At 44.0% G+C, this 27,303-nt stretch overlaps 1 protein-coding gene across 1 annotated transcript; it reads left to right on the top strand.

The window, feature by feature from the left end:
• The first annotated feature begins 4,264 nt into the window (after nucleotides 1-4,264).
• Nucleotides 4,265-26,921, top strand: LOC121865773. Its single transcript, XM_042365325.1, has 2 exons — nucleotides 4,265-4,369; nucleotides 23,066-26,921. Exons 1-2 carry the CDS (start codon nucleotides 4,301-4,303, stop codon nucleotides 24,071-24,073), a joined length of 1,077 nt encoding a protein of 358 aa, XP_042221259.1. The 5' UTR covers nucleotides 4,265-4,300; the 3' UTR covers nucleotides 24,074-26,921.
• Nucleotides 26,922-27,303: the final 382 nt, after the last annotated feature.

Below are 27,303 nucleotides of genomic sequence, written 5' to 3'. Positions count from 1 at the left end.
AGCAGACGGTAATGGTACCCCTGTTGGGAAATATTACTTATCAGAAGCCAAAGTTCATTCAGCGGTACAAGGGCTGGTGGAGTAATTTCCCCCGTGGTAACTATATCATAATGGTGGAGTTTTAAACCTGGATATGATTGTTAATGTATCTAAAAACTATATAATCTCTTTATATACCCAGTAATGGTGGTGCCTCAACCTAGGTATTATGTCAGATACGTTACTAGACTGTTCATGTAGTCAGTCTGCCTCACAATCATCTTCTAAACAAAGGATATTCAAATATAATTAAAACTCCAGGGTTGGGTAGGGTAGAAGAGTTTGGGTAGGGTAGGGTAGGGTAGGGTAGAAGAGTTTGGGTAGGGTAGGGTAGGGTAGGGTAGGGTAGGGTAGAAGAGTTTGGGTTGGGGTAGGTAGGTAGGGTAGAGGTAGAAAGGGAGAAGACTTTGGCTAGGGTAGGATAGAAGAGTTTGGGTAGGGTAGGGTAGAAGAGTTTGGGTAGGGTAGGGTAGGGTAGAAGAGTTTGGGTAGGGTAGGGTAGAAGAGTTTGGGTAGGATAGGGTAGGGTAAGGTAGGTCCAGCTGAAGCCTAGACTCTTAAAAAAGTTGATAAATGGTTTTTCTTCGCTTGTGTCTAGTTAAGGAAGAGTTTTATTGTAGTTTTGACGACTTTTTAGCCGCGATCATTGTTGTTGGAGCCCAAGTGAGGCGGTTTGATGTGTGTAACCCCCAGCTGAGAGGAAAATATAAAGATAAATGTACAAACCTTTGAGAATCCTGGACGCGGACTCACTAACACCCGTATGATGAAATTTCTTGAAACTGAACAATGTAGAATATACGGTACTTTACTTCTTAACTTATAAAAGTAATGTCAAAATTACAATGAGAACAATACACGTTTGCATGACAATTGTTAAGTGATAAGTTTAAGGTAGATAATTTTGTTCCAAGATAAACACAACGCTAGTATGGACATCAGCGGTACCTGGGGTTTGTTGATATACATAAAATCTGAAATATTTCTCTGTATAGGAAATTACTGCACCTGTACTGTATACCTAAACTCGCATTTGCTTTATTTCAAAATTAAGTTTAAAAGCTTTAATATTGAAGGTGGAAAATAACTGTAGTGTATCTTTAGGTCTTGAAGGTGGAAAATAACTGTAGTGTATCTTTAGGTCTGTACGCGTATCAATATTTGTAAACACAGCATCTGAATCTGAATTATTTACTACACGTCACCCAGGCAGCATGTTTGACATTTGTTGGCCGCATCCCACCGTCGCCCTCCTCATACACCAACCCGCCAGTCACAGCCAACACGCCACACCAAGCTGACTTGCTCCTGGTGCTGTGGTTGGTGACCTACAACACAAACCTGCCATCAACAACACTGAAACATCTACTGTACACTGGTGTTGTGCTAATCAGTTAATCATGGTTTGTTTTGTGTGATACTATACCTGGTCGTAGTTGTCTTTATAGATTATTTATTTACATGGATTTTGACCTTCCTTTTGCGGCCATTTGCTATTTTTTTTTCGGAAATTAGAGAAAAGCGCTATTAAGACTCTTGACGTCTTATTCAGAGACTTAAAAATTCTGACCCAACAAGAAATAGACTTAACTTAGCTGGTCCTAATCTAAATTAAGCCAACCTAACCCAAATTTACCTTATATGAAGTTCTGTTAAGTAAAAAAAAAAAAAAAATCTGGACACAAACTACAGTAACTCGAAAGTTTATGTGCTAATTAACCCGACGGCGTCTTGGCTAAACCTGATTTTTTAATTTCAATATTTTTAACGCGGCGAGGAATGTATGACACTGGTTTCTCGTTTGTTCTTATTAAAACTGTTTTAAGATTCTTGTTTGTATCGTCGACCTTAATGTTACTATGTCTGAGCGTTATCGTCCTGATGGATAAAGTTAGGTTAGGTCAGTTTAAGGCAAGGATAGAATAGGTTATATTACGTTAGGTAGCCTGTAAGTCGTTAACGCTCCGATATTGTAACGTTATCCACACACACACACACACACACACACACACATACTCTTTCATAACGATAAATGGCGCTGTGCTGCCTCCATCACCACAATTCAGCCTATAACATTAGCCTATCAACTCGGCCTCAAGTCTACGGTGAATCCTCGCCTGGTGTGACTCACTGACACTCATTCCATAAATGGTTAAGTCGGAGACAATATTCCTTAGACCCTTTTTTTTTATTTATTATTATTTTTTTTTTTTGGCAACATTCAACACACTCACCTCGAGGGTCATGTAGGCGAGGGGTAATGCAATCTTAAACTCTTATTTCCTCTGATTGTTCTTGGTATAATAGTAATGTGTTCATGTTATTCTGGTGTAATTTATAAAACATTGTTTACCTGCTGTAAACTATAATCACATAGATGTCTTATTCATTTTGTTATTCTAAAATATAATTCAAAATAATAACAACATTGACTAACCGTAAACCTAACACATAAATAGCCCACAAGTTAGATGCCAGATATTGCTGTGTGTTGAGGGAATTTTGGCCTCGACTGTAATCAAAGGCGGACAGGTGTGAAGAGTCTGATATTGGAAGTTAATGGAGGGATTTTGAACACGTGAAATAAACTTAACCTAACTCCACTTACTTAACCCTGATTTAACCTGAATTTGTTTAATCTAAGTTAAGTAATTTTAACATAACTGTATTTCACCTGACCACTTAAGCTAACGTATTTCACCTGGCCACTTAACCTAACTTATTTCGCCTGACCACTTAATCTGATCACTTAACCTAACATTTCACCTGACCACCTGACCTAACTTATCTCACCTGACCACTTAACCTAACTTATTTCACCTGGCCACTTAACCTGACTTTCACCTGACCATTTACTTTACTTAATCAACTTTACTTAAACTGGCTTCACTTAACACCTGATCTTAGTTTACTTGACCTAACTTTATTTAACCCTAATTTTAACCCAAACTTATCTCATTCATCGTAACTTGAGCTGTTTAGTTAACCAAATTTTCCTTAACCTACCTTTACTTAAACTCAACCCAACTTTATTTAACATATCTTATTATTTTTTTTTACTTAACCTGTCAACCAATCTTAACCTAACCTAACGTAACCTAACTTACCTTAACATTATTAGCAACAGCAAACTTAGTCGTTTCACCGAATCTTTACCGAATCATGTCCTTGACTCTTTGATTGGGATATCACCGAATCCTGTATCCAATTCTTATGATTGTGTCTTCACCCAATCATCTGGTCGACATATATGACTGGGATTTTACCTGGTCATGTGTTCCATCTTCATGATTAGAGTTTTCAGCGAAGTGTCTGGTCAAACGAGGTATTTTTTTTTTTTTTTGGCCGCGTCGACATAAAGAGAAAGGTTGTGAATGTGTGTGTTAAACTTTGGTGTGTGGTCCTGGTGTGTGTGTACGTGTGTAGGGGCCCCTGATGTGTATGTGTAGGGCTTAGTGTTTGTGGTGGGGCCCTGGTGTGTGTGAGGGCCTTTTGTATGTATGTGTGTGTGTGTGTGTGTGTAGTCTCATGTTTGCGTTGGGGGCCCTGGTGTGTGTGTGTGGGGGTGGGGTGTGTGCCTGATATGTGTGGGGGTCGTGTGTGCGTGTGTGTGTGTGTGTGTGTGTGTGTGTGTGTATGTGTGTGTGTGTGTCACTATCACCACACAGCATCACGCCCGCCGTCAAGGCTCCGCTGCCCGGGGTGTAATAATCTTGCCGACAGATAACAGAAATCCGAGACAGTTCTAGATAAAATCGGACAACCTTTTATGGTCAGGAGCATGAGTGAGGTAAAATCCCCCTCTCCCTCCCTCTCTCACAACCACAGGGAGGGGGGGGGGGGAGGTAAGTTAGGGGAGAGGTAAGAGTAGTTTCAGGGTTGTGACTAGATGTTGTAGCTTAATCTCAGGTCTTAGGGGTTGTGAAGGGGTGAAGTATTATACAGGTGTGTGTGTGTGTGTGTGTTTAGGTAGCACGTATAGATAGTTGTTTAGCAGGTATAGGGGTTGTAACAGGTCTGTAGAGCAGTCACTAACGCGTGCCACTCCCATGCTGAATAATTACGCTTGTCCCCATCCACCGCGGAGTGACGGGTGACCACAGTCTGTATGATGGTTGTGTAGCATGTGTGTGTGTGTGTATGTGTGTGTGTACATGTGGGAGAGAGAGATATATAGACAGGTGTGTAAGACAGTCACTAACACATGTGTCTCCCCCTCTCCCCAGCGCTGCTGTATGTGCGCCCCATCCACCGCGGGGTGATGGAGATGCGGAGTGAGGCCACCGGACTCTTCCTGTGTATGAACAAACGTGGCAAACTCTACGCCAGCGTAAGTCTCTCTATGTTGTTTGTCTCTCGCTCTCTCTCTTTCTCTGTTTCACCCTGGGAGACTATCTCACCTGCTGCACGCTATCTCTCGTTTGGTCATTGTCAAGCCCCGTTGTCCTCATGGGCTAAACAATAACAGATGACCAGGCGCCCGGCAGCACCGGACGAAATGAACAAATAAAATTTTGTCGTCCCAATTGGGCATCCATGATGACTGTCCCGGTGTGAGTTTCTCCCACGTGCTTATATTATAGTTACATACGTGTGTATTCTTGTTAACACTTTACACACATCCTGTAACATTATTAAACACGAGCAATTCTCCAAGTCCGTGAAGGTACAGTTGGGGACAAAGCCCCCCTTAACACTTGACAGTACAGTATATTAATTACTTGTAATTCACAGATTGGTAAATACTGTTTTTCATTAGTAATTATCCCAAAACACAAAAAAAAAACTCACAAAGAAAATCTATATAAATGTTACACGCTCTGTCTCCTCTTACCGCCATGACCCTAAGTAGATCATGTCAGATACTGCTTTCAGTGTCGTGGTAAATTTTATCCTCAACTGTATCTTCTCATCTAGGTTTACATAACAGTTAATAAGGAGTTTAGAAGATACTCCAGCTGCTGAGGGATAAGTGTACAGGCGAGGGAGAGCTGGTCTGTAACTAGTGATGTAAAACAGGGCACTTGTATGTTATTTCGTTTCACTGTTAAGCGTGACGAATTATCCTTGAGTGTTGTACCGCACTAACCGACCATTCACTTCTTGACTCTAACTATGTACTGTACGTGTTTTACAACCTTGTGTCTTATCAGTAAGTTATCTTAATTCATTTACTCTATTGTTCATTTAAATGGGCAACAGTTTTGGTATCCTGACTAAAAAATAAGACTGGCAATGGTTAAAAGTACATAGTTTAATTGTACACCTGTTAATGGATGGCATGAAAACAAACCAAACTAATAGTGGTAGAAATTACTATGAGAAGCTCGTGTTTGTTTACATAGGTCGGTGGTTCTCGCTGATGCACACTGAAAATAGTTGTTTGGGCGGGAGTCATTTCTTCCCGTCATGAACCAGCTAGAGGGTTTTTGTTACGGCGTTTACTTGTAGCTGAGAGAACTGAATATGGCAGTAGAAGTAAAGAAGTAGATGATTATGTCAGGAAAATTATAAAAGTGAACAAATACCGTAGTTTTTTGTCTCAGGAAATGGTTGAAGATGGCAGTCGGGTGAGCAGTCGCTGTCCTCACGTGACGTTAATATTTTTCTCCTTATTATTTGTTACTTTTGCTATTTTATTTCTCCTCGTGTGGTGAATGAAGTAATCACCCCCGGTAAAGTTCACCACATGTGCACCTGGAGTCACCGTGTGTGTTAGTGGCGATGTTTACTATTACTATTATCCCGGCGTGGTGTACTGGTGCGAGTCGGTGCCTTGTGGTGATACCATTTCGATTTCGGGAAGTTTATCCAGAAATGCTGTTACAAGTGCAAGTTTAGTAATAAAGTAATCTGTACCATCATTTACATATGGTAGCAGTATCATAAGGGTGGTGAATTATCCTACTCGTAGAAATGGTAGGAATAATTACTTTAACCTTTTAACCACACCATACTCACTCTGCCTTCAAAAAGTACTTTTTTATCCTACGAAAAATTCCATGGCTGTTATCCGCACAAATAAATAAATAAACAAATAAATAAATAAGTAAGGAGATGAAAATAAAATATTCTAGAGCCGCATCCTCGTTATCAGAGAACACTTTAAGAGGTTTGCCAAGAGGGAATCAGATGTGGGCGTGTGTAGGTGACGTGGTCAGCCCACATGACAAGGGGCAGCTATAATCACCACTGGTAAGTCTCGTTAATAAAGTATAAATTACACCTTGGACCAGGGGCCGTGGAGTGCATCCTGCCTGGCATGTATAATGAAGATGTGGGCCAGGTGTAGGTGACCGCCACATACCCTGCACCACACCCGGGCTCTCAATGGTTCCTACATGAATTACATCCCTGGATGAGTTCGCCGAATATTATGCAATCGCACGCGTCATGTCCGTCGCGTCCGTGGCCTTTTCCTTCATGTGAATTCGATAATACTTGATGGACTGGAGGGATTCCTTTGAAATTTGAGAAGAACACTAATCCTCTCACAAGAACACGGGCGAACCTCAATTAACGCATGTTCAACTTTTGGATGAGCGCCATATACTCGGTCTAATCTGAAAGCAGTCGAAAGTGCACAAGGACTTGGCACATATTGAAATGCTTTCCATTACCAAATGAAACAACGCGAGGAAGGAAAGGGGCTGCCTGGCGAGAGAGTCGTGGCTACTGAAGGCCTCTCTGAACACGTCCGTTCTACCATTACTGTGTGTATAGCTAGGTTAAGACACCACCTTCATGATACATAAGAAATACATTATCTAAACGCCACACACAGACCTGTACCAGTGATGATGTGTCTGATGATAGTGTCACCCTAATTTAAAAAGGACCTTAATGCTGTACTTTATATCCAGAACTGTACTTGTGTTGTTGTTCGAGTATAAATGTTGTGTGTGGGGGTCTGGTTCCTCCCCCCCCCTCACACACACACATACACACACACACACGCACACACTCATATTTTTCATGGCGGTTTCTCCAGCCCGACGCTATCATCTGTTGATCTCCTAACCTCGCTTGTGTGTGTGTGTGTAGGGTGTGCTGTAGTGTGTTTTGGGGAGTGAGTTGTTGTGTGTGGGGGGAGGTTTTGCAGTGTGTGTGGAGGGGTTGTAGTGTGTGTGTGGGGAGGTTTTGCAGTGTGTGAGGGCGGGGGTTGTAGTGTCTGTTTCGGGGAAGGTTGATCACCTTTTTATGGTTGAACACTTGTGTGTGTGTCACGACCTAGCCCCATGTGACACAGGAAGGGTTGTTACACCAGAGCCATATACAGCCAACACTCTCACCTACACGTACTGATAACTTTGTTCTGTGTACCTCCCATCCCGCCTCTACACCACCCCTACTTTCCCATCCCACGCCCCTACATCGTCCCTTCCTCCCTTCTCGCCCCACCACCTTCCTCCCATCCCACACCTCTACACCACCCCTTCATCCCATCCCACGCCCCTACACCACCTTCCTTCCATCTCACACCTCTACACCACCCCTTCATCCCATCCGCCCCATCCCCTCACGCACACCACCCTTTCCTCCCATCCCACACCTCTACACCACTCCTTCCTCCCATCCCATGCCCCTACACCACCCCTTCCTTCCATCTCACGCCCCTTCACCACCCCCTTCCTTCATCTCACGCCCCTACACCACTCCTTCCTCCATCCCACACCCCTACACCACCTTCATCCCATCCCACACCACCCCTTCCTCCCATCCCACCCCATCCTCCCATCTACACCACCTTCCTCCCATCCCGCCCCTACCTCCTTCCTTCCATCTCACACCCCTACACCACCCCTTCTTCCCATCCCACGCCCCTACACCACCTCCTTCCTTCCATCTCACGCCCCTCACACCACCCGCCTACACCACCCCCTTCCTTCCATCTCACCCCTTCTTCCCATCCACACCCCTACACCACCCCTTCCTTCCATCTCCACCACCCTTCCTCCCATCACCCCTTCCTTCCATCTCACGCCCCTACACCACCTTCCTCCCATCCACGCCCCTACCACCTTCCTTCCATCTCACCCCACCACCCTTCCTCCCATCCCCGCCACCCCTTCCTTCCATCCCACCCCTACACCACCCCTTCCTCCCATCCCACGCCCCTACACCACCCCTTCCTTCCCATCCCACACCCCTACACCACCCCTTCCTCCCATCCCACGCCCCTACACCTCCTTCCTCCTCTCCGCCCCATCTTCCCCCGCCCCTACACCACCCCTTCCTCCCATCCCACGCCCCTACACCACCTTCCTTCCATCCCATCACGCCCCTACACCACCCCCTTCCTTCCATCCTGCCCCTACACCACCCCTTCCTTCCATCCCACGCCCCTACACCACCCTCCTCCACCCCTTCCTCCCATCCCTTCCTTCCCACGCCCTTCATCGCCCCTACACCACCCCTTCCTTCCATCTACGCCCCTACACCACCTTTCCTTCCATCTCACGCCCCTACACCACCCCTTCCTTCCATCCCACGCCCCTACACCACCCCTTCCTCCCATCTCACGCCCCTACACCACCCCTTCCTTCCATTTCACGCCCCTACACCACCCCTCCTCCCATCCCACGCCCTACACCACCCCTTCCTCCCATCTCACGCCCCTACACCACCCCTTCCTTCCATCTCACGCCCCTACACCCCTTCCTTCCATCCCCTTCACGCCCCCACCACCCCCTTCCTTCCATCTCACGCCCCTACACCACTCCCTTCCTCCCACACACTAACCAGAAACAATATGTATTAATTTCTCTGGTTAATAGACTTGAGGACATATCTAACTGGCTCACTTCAGCAACAACACAAAGATAACAGTGTGATAAGATTAAAAATTGTACCGCAACTACCATACTAAGATGCGATACCCCTTACCTTCTCACTTAAAGTCACAATAATAAACAGATAAACTTGGCAGTCTTTAAGAATGAAGGTGTTTTGCTCTCTCTCTCTCTCTCTCTCTCTCTCTCTCTCTCTCTCTCTCTCTCTCTCTCTCTCTCTCTCTCTCTCTCTCTCTCTCTCTCTCTCTCTCTCTCCTATTGGATGTCTGGTGTGTTTATGTTTGAAGGTGGATGTGTGAAGTGTGAGTAATGTTGAGTGTCGGGGGAGGGGGCAGAGCTGATCACTCAACCTCCTGCAGATGGGTCCATGTGTTCACTACAGGAGATCACCTTATACCCTTCACCTTTCCTCCCTATACCTCCCTCTCCCCCCCCCTCCCATACACTTACCCCTTCCAACTATGGTAATGAAGACCACCACCACCACCACCATAACCACCACCACTATTATCGCTGCCATCACCATCTTCATACCGTAACAACCACTATTAAAGCTGCAACCAACACCAGCATTACCACAAGAACCACTCCTATCACCACTACTACAGCCACTACTATTACCACCATCGCTACCACAGCAACCACTATTACCATAATAACCAAGATTACTGCTGTTAACACCACCACTACCACAACACCCACTATTATATACCACCATTACTACAGCAACCACTATTATATATCATCACCACTACCAACAGGTGTTAGGGAGGTATTAATGAAGAACAGGCATTAATGAGGAACAGGTGTCGCTAAAAAGGTGGTTTGGTAAAGACAATGAAGGTGTTAATGAAGACACACGTCTAGAATAACCTTTAATGAACAGATGTTAATGTAGATCAGGTGTTAATAAAAGCTTAGATTAAGAATAATGATTAATGATGAGCAGATGTTAACGAAGAACATTCTTGGATAATGATAAACGAATGATGAACAGGTGTTGAAGATGAGCAGGTGTAGATAAGACAGTGAACCTCTGTCATGGGTTCACTTGTTCCTCCGTCAGCGGGGGCAGGGAGGAGGAGGAGGAGGTTCATGACAGGTGTTGACACAGCAAATGAGGGAGTGTGGGTATAAACAGGCTGGGTAAAGAGACGTGTGTTTGTCAGTATGATGTTTCACGCTTCTGGTCAACGCCTTGACTTTACCAAACGTGTATTTCTTATTCGTGGGAGTGTTGGTTGATTGACGTCATGCAATACTATTATTATTATTATTATTATTATTATTATTATTATTATTATTATTATTATTATTATTATTATTATTATTATTATTTTTATTATCATCACTAATCCTACCACCACTAGTAATACTTCTAATACTTCAATCACTACCACCACCACCACCACAAAGGTTCGGTAAATAAATATGTCTCATAACCGAAGACGTAGGGTGCGCCTAACTGGTTTTAATTTAGACACAAAAACTTACCAAATAACACCAAAATTTTACGACTGGTCCTCGGCTTAACCACGGTCAATAGGGAGGCAATGTGGCCAACACTGTACTCGACCGCCTTTACTTCACATACTGATCAGGTACCCATTCACAGCTGGGTCGACAGAGGATGCCCCGGGGATTAACCAGTGGCCATTAGTACAGGAAAAAAAAAAGTGCTGTTTTATCTACCCTTTGTCTTCTAATTGGTGTTTATATGAATGTATTTGGTTTAGGTAGACAGTCAATGTAATGTTAAGGCTATTTTTCACTGGTATTGTTGTGTTAAAGCTTAAGTTAAACAACCAGGTGTATTCTTACATCGGAACGTTCATCATGATACTGACGTGTGTGTGTGTGAGAGCCCGACGCCTGGGTACAAGTCTGCCATGCCTCCAATCTGACGTGTTCCCGTTTTCTACAGTGTTAATATCCGGCTTGAAACTTATGGGTGTCCCTTATAAAACTTAACTTAATCTCGAGGCTGTCCTTTAACCGAGATATAAATAAAACTGTATTTAAAAACTACTTAAGGTTGTCATATACGCATAGAAAATGGTGGTGCCTGAAGGGAGATACGAATTAGTGTATTTTAAAACTAATTGACTTTGTTACCAGGTATTACACTTAGTGATAGTTAAGCAATTCCTGGTCTTTAACAGTCAGTAATATTTGTGCCTTAACCAGGTTACATAAAGCGTTCCATCTTTCGGCTTTCTTAATGTTGTTGGACTATAGACTATACTTGTTACGTGCTTCAAGGCCGTTGTTATAGACAGTTATAACATTGTAACATTAACAATCAGGTCATCTACACCTAGTATAACATTGTCTACCAGGTCATCTACACCTGGTATAACCGTGTGAACCAGGTCATCCACACCTAGTATAACCGTGTGAACCAGGTCATCCACACCTAGTATAACCGTGTGAACCAGGTCATCCACACCTAGTATACCCGTGTGAACCAGGTCATCCACACCTAGTATACCCGTGTGAACCAGGTCATCCACACCTCGTATAACAGTGTCTACACCTAGTACAGCAAGGGGATTTGATTAACTCCAGAAAAACATCGAAAACAAACGACCAGAAATGGAATTAAATATCTGAGTAAAATGTAATGAAGACTAATACTACATAGAGAATAAATTAGACTAGGAAGCGGAACTAGGAATGGTAACTTTGATTAGAAAACGTGAACGGAAGGGGCTTTAGAGGTTCATTTCAATCTACATATCTTTTGTGGATTTTAAAAAGGAGTTTGATATGTGAAATAGAGTAAACTTATTGATATGTTAGGTAATGGAGACGACAGAATTCTATAAAATTATTCGTGGTATTAGCAAATCAATAGTGGTGCTTTAACGAAGTCCTCAATAGTGGTGTCTTAACTAAGTCATCAATAGTGGTGCCTTAACTAAATCATCAATAGTGGTGCTTTAACCAATTCATCAATAGTGGCACCTTAACGAAATCATTAACCGAGTCATCAATAGTGACGTCTTAACCAAGTCATCAATAGTGGCACCTTAACCAAGTCATCAATAGTGGCACCTTAACCAAGTCATCAATAGTGGCACCTTAACCAAGTCATCAATAGTGGCACCTTAACCAAGTCATTAATAGTGACGTCTTAACCAAGTCATCAATAGTGGCACCTTAACCAAGTCATCAATAGTGGCGTCTTAACCAAGTCATTAACCAAGTCATCAATTGTGGCGTCTTAACCATATATCAGGTGCCTAAAAGAGAGCTCAGGTTCTCAACTGGCTCAGCCATGTTAATATTGTTATTATTATCCACTCTGTATCTGTGTTTTTTCTGGCTAAATAAACTGTTTCAATTCAAATTCAATTCAATTCAATTCAACCAAGTCATTAACCAAGTCATCAATAGTGGCATCTTAACCAAGTCATCAATAGTAGCACCTTAACCAAATGATCAATAGTGGCGTCCCTAAGCACTTAACTACAAGGACAATAATTCTCTCTCACACTCCGGACGTCCGTGGTGGTGGTAAAAATATTTGTTGTGGTGACCCAGACTTATGGACGCCGGCAACCATCCCCCTCTGCCGTCCACTTGAGTCAGGACCCTGTACTACCTGTTGTTGTTTGTTAAATATTTATAACCGGGGAGACAGTGAGACGTGTTGTAAGGGGGGGGGGGGTGGTCATCTCTGGGTAAACTTGTGATGATTTTTTATAATTTTTTTTAATCCCTTGAGGATGCCTGTGTGAGGTGTGATTGGTTCCTGTTGTGGTTGAGTAGTGGTTGTGATGGGTGGTGGTGGGTGTTGTTATGTGATGGGTGGTGGTTTATCGCTAAGGAATGGTTGAATAGGTTTTGTGTTGTATAGTTGTAGTTGATGGCTGGTGGTCTTGTTAAGTGGTGGATGAAGGCAGGAAGGTATGATGAGTGGTGGTTGTGATGGGCGACAGTGGTTGATGACACGGGGATTGATTGAATAGTTGTTGTGGTGGTGGTTGATGGCAGGGGGGGGGGAGGGGGTTGGTTGAGTGGTGGTGGTTGACTCACGCTGGTCCACCAACACCGCCAACTTTTTGCCGCTGCAACATTCCATTGTTTGACTGTGGTGACAAGCTGGTCATCATGGCCTCTTGTCAGACGCTGCTGCTGCTGCTGCTGCTGCTGCTGCTGCTGCTACTAATACTACTAATACTACTATCTGTTGGTACTATTACAAATACTTTTTTAAATGGCTTCCCAACAGCCATACATTTACCTCCATTTTATTACCTAACTACTATATCACAATACAAAAGTATTTACCCTAGCTGAGTTAGTTAAGCCTTAGATCTATGCTACATGTGCAGCATTCCGTGACTGTTGCCTCATAGTCTATGTCTGCGACTGTTGTTGGTTTAGGACCCGAGGATCTTGTTCCCCTGAGACAGAGTAAAGCTAACCTGAGCAAAGAGAAGTATAGCCGACATCTCAACCAGGCCACGACGTAACTTCTGGGCCGCTGCTTCTATTTTGGTAACACCTCAGCCACTAACCCGCCTGATGTTGTGACCACCAGAGGAGTGAAGCTGCCTTGGTCTACGTTCTGGATTATCTATCTGCATACATTCGGTTCTTTTCGTTCTCGTTCCTCCTGTGTGCAACCTCGAGAGACAAACAGGTTATGGTGACATGCGGCCATGGGATCAAATATCCTCATATCAAGAAGGCTCACTGTCCTTTCGTCCAGAATCCTCGATCACTGACGTCCATAGTTTAATGGAAATTGGTTCATGTACGATACAATTTGATGTTTCGTTTATGACGTTGCTTACTATAATAACACTTTGATTGTGTTGAGTAAAATAATATGCGCAACTTTCTTCACGTTAATTTGTGAAACAATAGATTAATAGCGCCCCCTAAATCTTAAATATTTACCCATTTACCATACATATTATTATTTTTTTCTTTAAGAATAGTAATGTAGGGTCACCAGTATATTTAACACAAGTTACCTATTTCGACCATTGAACAATTAATAATTATCAGTACTCATCCTTATACTGTATTGGGTTAAATACAAAATTATTCATCCTGGGCAAGAGTATTGAATTTGAGGGAAGAACCACTGTTGACTTCTCATATCTGAAATGAAAATAAATTAAGAAATTGGATATATTGAACCGCCTTTGCAATCCAAAATACCATCTATTTTTTTAAACATATTATTTATGCCAAACTGTATTGTACCTTTAGTCGTAACTTATTCCCCCATAAAACATAACTTTCTATTTCTAATAATTTTGACCCGTGAATTATTCCGAAGAACATGATCCGGTGAGCCAGTCATCTACGAGTTAAGTAGTATCTTTTAAGATGATATTCTCTCCACTTCTGAGGTAATTTTTTAATTTTGGGTTTCTCAAGTCACAGTCTCTTTAGAATATAGGAATGCATCTAGATTTCTTGTGATATGCACATCACTTTAAAATAAACGAAAACTTATAGAATACTGTATTCTAATTAGTACAATATTCACAATTTCCAGAAATCTCCAAATTCAGATTTTTTCGCGTAAACACAGAAGATAGGTAGGCAGGTTATGATAGACATACAGTATTTTAGATAATATATATTGAGGTGAATATTTTTCTGCTGTTTGGTCTAAACCTCAATGATATTGAATGATCTGGCAAGCTGAAGGATGATTTATTTTGCTTGCAGTTACAGGTTTACCCAATTAAGTCATTTTGGCAAATCCGTACATACATTCTGGACCGGGTCAATCACCATATTATTTCTTTCTCTTGCCACAAGTACAACACATTAGGCTGTCATATGAAATATTTCTTAACGAAATTTCACAAGGCTTCTTATACACGAACTTTTTCACACTTGGACATTAATACTACTGCCGTTACTATTACTGCTGCTATTAATTATTAGAGACAACAGGGAACTGTAAACAAACAAGATATAAACTCTTCTTAATACAGTAGTTCGCTGGTGTGTACTGGACGCAGCCATCCTACCCTAGTCACCCCTGGGATGAGGGAAGGCGTCTTGAGGGTCAGTACAGGTGTGAGGTAGGACTGAAGAGAATATTGTTCACGAGTGTTAGGCTCTGATAAAATCATCATACATGTTTAAATTGAACCATCGTGTATATAGACAATGCAGGTATACAATGTACAAAGACAGTGCAGGTATATAAGCAAGTACATCCTAGACAGCTTCAAGAGTGGTCGAAGAAATGGCTGTTAAGATACAAATTCACGAAGTGTAAGAGGATGCGCCTAGGTCGTACCAACAGTAAGGAGGCGTATCACATGTCCCAACAGGAAAAAGAAACAACATTAACAGAGACCGAATGTGAAAACGACCTGGGTGTGTATACAAATATTGACAACGAACTGAAGTTCTCGGGCCATTGTGAGAAGAAGGTGAATCAAACAACTAAGCTAGTATAGGTCTTAAAAGGTCGTTTAGATATCGTAACGCTATTCAAGAGTGAGGTGCTTCCCCGTCTGGAGTACTGACACCCCGTCTGGTCCTCGAGATATGCTAGAGACTGTCAATTGATTGAAAATGTCTAAAGCAGGGCCACCAGGCTGCAGGTGCCTGCGTTGCGGTACCTCAGTTACGCAGAGATTAGAACACGTGCAATTGCCTGTAAGCGGACAAAGGGTGACTTAATTGAAGTTTTTAAACATCTCAGAGAGCAGTAGTCGACCATACCTGGAGCTGGCGATCGCCCGCCCCACTAGGGGTCACTGCTTAAGGTTGAAGAAGCTATAAGTTCTGAAAATTTTCAGGGCAAACTTTTACCGAGTGAGAATTGTAAACTCGTGGAACAATCTGCCAGTGCTGTGACGGCGCCGAATGTGAGCTCATTCAAGACCAGAATGAACCAACACTGGTGCAGGTATAGATACCATTCTGGAACCAGTACTTGTTAACAGTGTGTAACAGAGACGTGACCGACCACACGAGTTGCTAAGGAGCCGATCAGTTGCAATGTGGATAAAAGTAAAGGTGAAGAGTCGACCAGTGATAATCAACGAAGCCTTCATATTCTCATTTGCAGTGGGATCCTTCGCTTAGGTTGAGGGATTAATCATTTACACTGAATATACAAAAATAGACATCTAAAGGATATCTGAAATACAGTAATGCAGATGATCAGTAGTTAATATTTCATATTGACAGTCAATCGTATGTGTATTTTTACGCTTGCAAATAACGGACGTCTGCAAACAATAATTCAGTTATTATTAGAGTTACCAGATCCTCGATTTCAAATTATGAGACATTATACGGGGAAGGGTCGAGAAAGAACAAAAATAAAATGACTTTATTAGAAGAATAAACAAGTTATATTTTGGCTTGGACTAATTGCTTACAGTAGATTTATTTAAAGCATCATAGTACATAGTACGAAAGTAGTCAGCATTAGCAGGTAATCCTGGGTGTATGGATGAGCCAGCCACAATAACTCACCACCGGTAAATAAACTTTCCCTGGCCGGCTGTAGTCCACCATAGCCATGCACTTCAGACTGTAGTTCATGGTCACAGCCTACCAGAGATACATGCTGTATAATATTATATTGTTTTATGAAGTGAGATAAGAATTTTGATGAAAATAAACAATAGAACGAAAACAGTTTTTGTTAATTTTTGAAGTTATAATTGTAAGAGGTATGACTTATAAGCAGAGAGACCTTTCCTGGACAACGGGACGAGGCAGTGAAATACCACCTGAGAATCCCGTCTATCGGTACGCCTCACAACCCTAGTTACTGATATTGATATTGAAACAGTTTATTTATCCAGAAGAACACGGATACAGAGTCGATTAAAAATCATAATATTAACATGGCTGAGCCGGTTGAGAGACTGAGTTCTCTTGTTGGCATCTGATATACACTGTACATTTATCTCAAGGAAGTATTATGTAACATTTAGTATCATCTAGAACAGTACACAGCATGGTGGTAATAAAAGCATATCAGAATGTTACCACGGTTATCACTTCGACATTTATTTATTTTATTATTATTTTTTACATTTATATTATGAGCATATACATAATTTACAGTGGAATTGAAAAACATAAATATGATAAGGGGGGGAAGCAGTACAACATTGGTTTTATTAAGGTGGAACAAGAGAGCTGTCAGGATTATTTCAAGTTGCCAAATATATTTGTTGCAATGGTAATTTCTATCTATCTACATGATAATTTCTGACAAAACGGTTTTGGTGGTACAATAAAAGCAGGTATAAGAAGTAGGCATTACAAAAAAATATTAATATTTAGACAATAGATATTTTTTAAGAGATAATTTAAAGGAAGGGAGCGTAGTCTTTGCTCGGATGGGTGGGGGTAAGTTACTAAGGAAATGTGGACCGTGGGGAAAACTATTGTCAGTATAATGCTAAAAAAAGTCTGTTGTTCTGAAACACCACTGGAATGGACACAATCATTCTTCTGAGTGATAAAATCTACAAGAACAATGCTGGTAAACCGTCTCAAGAAGGGTGTAGTGTGGCGGCGTGACCCAGACAAATGACGTAAACACTTACAAGATGACTCATTGATCTTCACAGTCAGTTGTGGTCTCGAGAAACACAGAAATGTTTCTTACCCACTTTCACGAGTGCTGGACTTTGTTGGGTATGGAATATTTTACTCGGACATAACTACATTTTTCCTTTTATCCTCTTCACCACTGATCGGTTCGTTAGTCGCTTGGGCGATCGGTTACGTCTCTGTTACGCACTGTTGGCAAGTATTGGACATGCACTGGCTCCTGAATGTACCTAAACCTGCTCCAGTGCTTATCCAGCCTGGTCTTGAAAGAGCTCACACTCGGCGCCGTCACAACACTCTCTGGCAGATTGCTCCGTGAGTTCACAACTCTCACTGCGGAAAAGTTACCCCTCACAGTTTTCTGGGCTTGCGGCTTCTTCAACCTTGAGCTGTGACCCCTTGTGGGGCGAACATTCGCCAGCTCCAGGTAAGGGCACTCGATTGAGAAGTGCCCTTGGAGATGCTTGTACACCTCAATTGGATCTCCCCTTGCCCTTCTGTAGTATAAGCTAGGCAAGTTCAGGCGCTCTATTCTCTCAGGGTAGCTGAGGTGCCGCAGTGCAGACACCAGTCTGGTGACCCTCCTTTGGACATTTTCAATCAACTGATAGTCCCTAGCATATCTCGGGGACCAGACTGGGTGACAGTACTCCAGATGGGGAAGCACTTCACTCTTGAAGATTATTACGAGGGACGGACCGTCTAGATATCTGAACGACCTTCTTTTAGACCTAATAATTTAGTTGCCTGATTTACCTTCTTCTCGCAATGGCCCGAGAACGTCAGCTCATTGTCAACGTACACAAATAGGTCCTTTTAACAACCTCACCAAGTTATCATGCAGAACGAATAAATAAAGAAATACATTTTCACGCAGAGGGTGATTCAGGAACAGTAATGGGCTTCAAAATAGCCCTTGATAAAATTATCAAGACCGATGGAGGGATCCTACACAGGCGACTGGTCTCCTTCCCGAGATATGGCCATCTTTCGTGTAGGGCCATTAGGTAAATAAGGTAAATGTTAATTTTAAGTGTTGTTGAATCATGATAATTGCTGTTGATTCATCATAATTCTTGTTGTTGTTGGATGGTACACACACTAGATGGGTTGAGCTTAATGGCACACACGCATACTGCCGTAGGTGGGCGGTAGTGGATCACACACACACACACACACACACACACACACACACACACACACACACCGGACGAATGGCACTCATGCTCCAGCTGGGTTGTGATGGATGGTGCGCACACACTACGTGGGTGGTGGCTGATGTAACATACTCGTATACCAGTTGGGTTATGATTTTTGCACACACACACACACACACACTAGGTGAATGGTGATGGGCAGCACACACACTAGGTGGGTGGTAATAAGTGGCACACAAACACTAGTTGCATGGAACATAATCACAAACACACACTAAGTAGGTGGTTTTTGGTCACACATACACACACTAGGTGGGTAGTTGTGGGTGGTACATACACGCTATATAAGACGCGACGCGATGGTTGGTATACACATACACTAGGTGGGTGGTGGCACACACTCTAGATGGGCTGTGGTGAGTAGCATACACCAGGTGGGTGGCATGCAGTCAGTAGGTGGGTTGCAGTAGGTGGTTGGTGGTGGGTGGCACACACACACTACACTAGATGGGTGGTGGTGGGTGGCATGCACTAGGTGGGTGGTGGTGGGTGGCATGCACTGGGTGGGTGGTGGTGGGTGGCATGCACTAGGTGGGTGGTGGTGGGTGGCATGCACTGGGTGGGTGGTGGGGGCGGCATCATTGTAAGGCTGGTCACGAGCGAGGCTGGGTGGCGCGCGGCGTCCTCACCACCATGATGGTTGAGAGCCACAGCCATCGGTACCTCTCACACCTGTATAACACACAGTATCTGTCCTCCTCCTCTTCCCGTTGCACTACCTGGTAAGTCATTATCATCAGCGTGATAAGTGTGAGATCGTTGAGTCGTCGTCGGTGATGAGGTAAACGAGAGACAAAGCCTGGTGGCCGCCTCACCTTCCTCCCAACATCAGACAACCTGTTTTCTTCTCTATCGAATGTTTGACTTCACTCAACCTGACGACAACGGAAAAATTTTTTAAAGACAGTATTCTTGATAAATTTTGGTGTGAGTATTGATACACTGGTCCAGGTGTAGCGGTGGTGGGCGTGTGAGGACAAAGTGTTGCGGGTGGCCATTTTGCTGGGTCGGTGTTCTCCACCATGGCGGCTGGTGGCTAGTAACTTATGCACCTGTGACCTGCCCACTTCCTCACGATCTCTTCTGCTGTTTCTCTCAAATTTCTTTTCCACTCTAGCAACTTGACAGGTCCTCCTAGGGCGTGGGCGTGCTAGGTGGGCGTGGATGATAATGGTGGTTGTGTGTGTGTGGAGGGGGGGGAGCTGCGACTGGGGTGATCGTAGCCCTCAGGACCAGGCAAGGCCGCAGACAGGGATGTGAGGGGTCATGCACACCTCCGCCAGGTAGCCGCTCACCGGACACTCACCACCACCTGGTCTACACTTACAATACACCTGTTACACTTCACCGTCTTCCTTGGCACGTGAAGACTGACAATTGTCTGTTACATCAAATGTTTAATGAAGTCTCCCATATTTAGTTTTAAGGTTCTCCATTTTCTGTGTGTTTATTTTACAACCAAGATCAGGTGGTATCAAACTAGCGTCCTGCGTGTTCCTGTTGTTGTGTTACAGTCAGCCATGTTCCGCGTGTGTTGTGAGCTAGTGCGTAGTATTCTATAACCCCTACACAGGTGTAGAACACACACACACACACACACACACACGTGCCTCTACACTCACCCAGACTCGTCCTGGCCCCTGGCACATAATGGTTACCTACACACCTGGTTCTTCCCGGCACTAACACCTCCTCTTGGGGTGTCTTAACACCTCCCGGCTCAACACTTACACCCCACTATCACCACACACACACACACACACACACCTGTTACACCCCACCATCACCACACACACCTGTTACACTCCACCATCACCACACACACCTGTTACACCCCACCATCACACACTGCTACACCACCATCACCACCCACACCTGTTACACCCCCACTATTACCACACACACACCTGATATACCCCACCATCACCACACACACCTGTTACACCACAAACACCAGTTACACCTCACCAACACCACACACACACACACACACACACACACACACCACCCTATCACCACACACAGACACACACACACCTGTTACACCCGACTATCACCACACACAGACACACACTTGTTACACCCTACACCACTACAACATCCCACTACCACATTACACCACCTCTATCACCCACCCCACCACTACCTCTACCACCACCCACCACCACCTCTACCACACCACACACCACCACCTCTACCACCCCACCACCACCTCTACCACACCACCACCACCACCTCTACCACACCACCCCACACTAACCACCACCACCACCACCTCTACCACACCACCCCACCACTACCTCCACCACACCACCACACCACCACACACCACCACACCACCCACCACTACCTACCCACACCACACCACCTCTACCACCCCTACCACCACCTACCACCACCACCACCACCTCTACCACCACCACCTCTACCACCATCCACCACTACCTCTACCACACCCCACCACCACCTCTACCACCATCCCACCACTACCTCTACCACCACCCACCACCACCTCTACCACCAACCACCACCTCCTACCACCACCACCACCTCTACCCACCCCACCACCTTTACCACACCATCCCACCACTACCACACCACCCCACCACCACCTCTACCACTACCTCTGCCACCACCTCTACCACACCACCACCACCTCTACCACATCACCTCTATCACACCACCACCTCTACCACACACCACCCCACCACCTCTACCACACACCACCACCACCACCTCTACCACACCACCACCACCACCTCCACACACACCACACCACACCCCACCTCCTCCCACACCACCCCACCACCACCACCACCACCACCTACCACACCACCACCTCTACTACACCACCACCAACCTCCACCACACCACCACCTCCACACCACCCACCACCTCCACCACACCACCACCTCTACCCACCACACCTCCACACACCCCACCACCTCTACCACACCACCACCTCTACCACACCACCACCTCTACCATACCACCCCACCACCACCTCTACCGCACCACCCCACCATTAACTCTACCACACCATCCCACCATTAACTCTACCACACCACCCCACCATTACCTCTACCACGCCACCCTACCATTACCTCTACCACACCATCCCACCACCACCTCTACCACACCACCCCACCACTACCACACCACCCCACCACTACCATATTAACATCCCACAACCACATCACCTCATCACTACCACAACGTCCCACCATAACCACCACACCCCACCATACCACCACCACCACCACTATTACTACAGTATTCCACCACATCATACTACCACCACCATGATGGGAGGTACTCAGTATAGTTAGCTGGTGGTCTCTGAGACGAGTGTTTGGGTCACCACCTGGTTTAACACTACAGAGATGCTGCTGCCTTTACCGCCAACATCCTCTTTCTCTTATTCCATTATTGTTTATTGTTCCATAAGGACTTTTTTCCCATTGTCATTGCTCAGTTTTGGGTTCAACGCCCTTATTACTTACTATCCCAGCTGGTGTATACAGTAGAAATGGAGGGCACCCTTTTTTGTGTGTAGGTATTTAATCAATCTTAGCTTTGGTTTGTAAGTCCCATATCTTATATTCCTTATTTTGGTCAGCTGTGGGTTCATAATAAAAATTTAATTGCAAAATAGCTCGACAATAAGATATATTATTAAAAAAAATAATGCTTATTAATTTATTCACACAATAATATTAAATCATAAGTGTCGTCGAGTGAAATTTAAGTTACCGTAATGAATCTTTGCTATCAGCCCCACATTGTTAGTGTTACACCAGCGTGTCCGACACTGCTGCTCACGAGTAAACTTCGTTTATTCGGGCAGCTGTCTTACCTGGCAAAATTATTAATAATAAAAGGTCAGGGACTGATTTTCAAACATACATCTAATTTCAAGTATTGCATTGTTGTAAGGGAGGGTATGAGAGTCGGATGACCTGGCCACAAGGTTCACACGTATAGTACAGTACGGCCAGGCTCCGGGTATAGTCAGTGTACTCCCAGTGCTTCCCCTATATCTATGCTTGCGTGTATCGTACAATGAATGTTTTTATAGCAGATTTAATGGCATAGAATATGTCCCAGGTAACAGTTATTGCCTTTTGGGATGAATTAAACGGAGGGGTGAGGAGATTGAACAAAGTGATAAGGAGAAAAGCTCTCTCTCTTGACCCTGTGTTTCCTTAGCTACCATAGTACAATAAATAACTTTATTTGTTAGTACTTTAGAAAACAGTAAATACAACTTGTAAACATGTATTGTGCCACATGTTCAAATTAAACAATAACATGAATGATATATTGACAACAAGAGTATTTTTACTCACGATATCATATATTACTGTCAACAGGTATTATGTACTGTATATGTTTATCAATACCTTAGATGAAATTTTCCAACGAAGTTAATTAGTGTTGTTTTTTCAGTGTAACCGAAGCTCTGAGTGTGAGTTCGTATCCCAGCTGGAGGACACCTACTATGACACACTACAAAGTCGCCGCTTCAGCGGACGCTACCTGGCCATCGCCACCAGTGGTCGCATCAAGCGTGCTCGCCGGGTCAGTGGCCCTTTGGGCAAGGAGAATTTTTTCCTCTTCCGGCGGATACAGCTGCAGGAAGCACAGCGCATCATTGAGCGGTACCACGAGCGACTGGTGGGTCAGCCGCCTCAGCGCTGTGATGGTTATAATGAGTACAACAAGACAACGGCGGGTAGTGCTAGTGAGAGAGGTCAAGGAGAAGCTACTGTGGTGACACTGGCACCAACCGTGGTGCCAATGGGTCGCACTACCACCACTACCACAACTTCTTCCCCACCTGCCAGTAGACGTTGCCGCATTGTGAAAGGTAAAAAAAGGTGCAAGTGGTGCAGGATTGTTAAAGGGAAAAAGAAGTGCAGAAAGAGGCCAAAGAAGTGTAAGAATAAAAAATGTCGCAAAAGAAAAAAACAAAGGAAAAGTAAACGTAGAAGGAAACACGGGAGAGAAAAAGACAGCCATGAAGTAAACACAAATAACACAGTAGATACAGAGGCACCACGCAGACGTAAAGTGTCGGTGTCAGCAGGGACGGGGAAGGCACAGCCGAGGCAGCGTCATGAGGCGGATGGCAAACGAAAACACACACAGTACACATCCATCACTGTGGCTCCCCAAACCAGACGTCCCCATGGCAGGCGTATCCGTCACCAGCGCCGCTTGCCCACATCGCCTTCACTGCCCATGGCCACCCCTACGCCCTCACGTGCTGCCTCTAGGGTGCCTAGAGGCCCTCTGCGGCCCACACCCATGACGGTGACACCACAATCACAGCAGCCCTTTCCCCCGGCGCCCTCGTCCGCCCGCCCGTACCGTGTCCGCCATGCCCATGATGCGCGGCGGCGACGGCGGTGGCCACGGGGGCACCTCAACCCTCCCACCTCAGCTGATGCTTAGTGTATATACTTCAGCCATACCATTTTTCATGTATATAATCGTAAATAATATCTGTAAATACATAGAATTCCGACGTATGAACAAGGTCCAAAAGAAGGGGACTTAATTTATTTGATCTTATTTATTGTTCAATGTCAAATTGTTGCCCCCGGAATCAAAGGTCGACCACAATGTATGCGCTTGTCAATCTTAGTCATGTGAGAGGACTGGAGGGAGTGGGAGGTGCTCGTCAAGTGCAGGTTGTCCCGGCAGCCGAGAGAATGGTGCTATACCTGATCCTACCGCGTGCCATACACTCGCCATATTGCAACTCTTAGTAGAACATTGGAAAAATAAGCATTTGTAATGCAACATATCAGTGTCCTAGGTCAGTTACTTTTGACTTTCATGTGAACTAACATGTTGGTTTGGAAAGAAATGTGTGCCATATTAGAAACTATCTGTGCATTAGTATTGGGAACATGTATGGGCCCACACCAAGTCATCAGACTAGGTGTTCCTGCTACAGGACTTAATTCGTATCCCAGAACTTATGAGAACAAATATCTTATGGATGTCTTAATAACAGGACACAACTGTATATCCATTTGTAATGGAGGTTATTTAGTCAACATGTTAAGAAGTATTGGTCGTCAATCGGTGCTGCAGATTATTCTTCACCCTGGCTCTTCAGGGTGTGGAGGATCAAACAAGTTCCTCTTTCACACCAACTACACACCTCACCCATGTCGACAACTGGAGTTGATAGTGGCAGGCAAGAATGATGGACAGCCCAGAGGTAGTACCACATGGTCGCTGCCAGGCGCCTGCAGGACCCCACACCTGCTGTGCTCCAACCAGCCATATCCTGGCCGCCATCATCTATCACAACACCAGCCGCACCTGTCACCGGAAGGACAAACTGCAGCCCCGACTAGACCAAGCCTCCTTGTATTTTCTGTTGCTCACAACACACCAATGCAGGGTAGCTATCATGCTACTCTTGTCCAGGTTGTGTGGTCTGGAGGCTATTTTGCTCACTTGGCATTTGTACCACGCCTGATGAGGGCGCTCACACCAGGCACGTGGCACCCCGGACTCGCCTCACCCGGGGACCAAGTGTGGCCAACAGTGAAGGGCAGAGATGAATCATTCAACATGCCAATGATCCATGGTGATGGCAGAGGGTTGGTCACATGAACCTTTGTCTGGGTGCAGCCCAGACTCTCACCACCGCCCACACGCCCACACGGCTGCACGGGTGCTGGTGTCGTCGCTCACAGGCACAGCGAAGCCAACACAGAGGCTTGCTGGTGCCTGTATCCACCCAGGCTGGCCCTCCTCCAGTCTAGTCACACATGTCTCCTGAGGGTCAGCCTGGACCAGCCTGAACGTCAGCTGCTTCCCCGCTCCATTGCCTCCTGCTACACTCGACCTGCTCTTATGCTCATATTACCTAATACAGTCACAGTACTCAATGTAACACCTTGGTCAGTAACATGTAGATCTAAACTACCATATTACACTTGCTGAACTTCCTCAGACTATATCAACCACGATAGAAAACACAGCAGATCTTTTCAACTTCAAACAAAACACAAACGTTCCTCTTCTATTGAGAGAGAGATAAATACTTTATATAATCATACTAATACACCAACTATGTCCTTAATGAGCAGTGGTGAGGGCCTTGTGACCCCCACGATGAGGTGACCTCCCGGTGCAGTGGCCTCCATCACTAACACACGTAACAACTCATTAAAGCATTACAATCTAGAGGATACGTCTTCACCAGTGAATATGACCTTCAATTTTGTTGTCTTCCCACAGAGCCAAATTTTAAGTCCTTGCCCCTTGAGTACACCAAAGCCATCAGTAGTTCCAACTGTGTTTATTGAAACCTTCTAATGTCTCATGACCCTAATAAGCATCTGCCTCAGTCATAGTGCAATCATTAGTTTAGCTTTTATTTATAATATTATACTCGACATGAATCACCACGAATCTAACCTTATTTCCCTGAAGTCCTGGCTTCCCAATTCAATGTTCTCAAATTTCAGTACCCCTTCTGTTGGGTTTTAAATTCTAGCTATACCGTACATACCATGTTAAATGAAACACAGCTGTGTTCCTTTCTTCCTTGTCCATATGTGGCTTAAATATCCTCATGTGGGTGGGATCTTCATATCTGATGTTATACGCTATTGCAGTCATTCTCAGTAAGACTTGAAAACATGGCCACCACAATACCAACATTTACCTTAATAAATAATGTCGATGTGGACCAATGTGTGGGCGTCTCGCGTCGGCAACCCCAGCAGTGAGAGCCGGGCAGTGGAGCGGGGTATGCTTGCAGCTTCGCAATTTCCTCATACTGTATTACTGTAGTATTATTATACAGTACTGTATCACAATAACATTGTCCTCTCTCACCAGCTCAATATCAAATTAGTCTAGTTTTCGTTGTTATAGTCTAGCTAGTTGACAACATCCAAAATTGTAATGTTAGGATATTTATTGAAGAAGATTTTCGCATAATTATATGAATGTTAGATATACTGTAAAGCAAACTGAGCAGCTGACAAGAGGTCATGAGACTGAATGAGTAGTCAATTAATGCGATGACAATTGCACGTTCTTAATACCCAAGAAAATGTTGGTTTAAAAAATCTTATTCACACTGCTCATAAGTAAGAAGAGTTCTTTCTTTTACAATTGTTGAGTCTCACACTGCACCACTAATTAATGAGCATTTTTCGGTGTATGAAGGTGTAAAAAAACTCGTGTTTGTTTACCAGGAGAAATTTGTTTATAGATGTGGAAGGAACGTTTGTTCACAAACAAGATGAAATAAATAAATAAATAAATAAATAAATAAATAAATAAATAAATAAATATATATATATATACTGTATATATATATATATATATATATATATATATATATATATATATATATATATATATATATATATATATATATATATATATTATATATATATGTATATCACAAACACACATAAATACATACATTATATACACCATATTACATTAATACATTATTTTTCTTTTCCATGTTTGAGAAGCAAAAATTGGTGTGCAGTATGGATGTTGTTGAGGCATTAACTAACAGCAGAACAGTTGGCGTTCTTATACTTGATTTTACTTGTTTCTGTGCATGTAGATATGTCAATGATAACGGTAAATAAAAGGTATTTTTATCATAGCAATTATTGTCCTTTTTCCTACTC

Source organism: Homarus americanus, unplaced genomic scaffold, assembly GCF_018991925.1.
Source record: "Homarus americanus isolate GMGI-L3 unplaced genomic scaffold, GMGI_Hamer_2.0 scaffold13495, whole genome shotgun sequence".
In the NCBI taxonomy this organism is placed as follows: Eukaryota; Metazoa; Arthropoda; class Malacostraca; order Decapoda; family Nephropidae; genus Homarus; species Homarus americanus.
The sequence above is the reverse complement of the archived record's forward strand: the minus strand, read 5'-3'. Positions and strand labels throughout refer to the sequence as shown.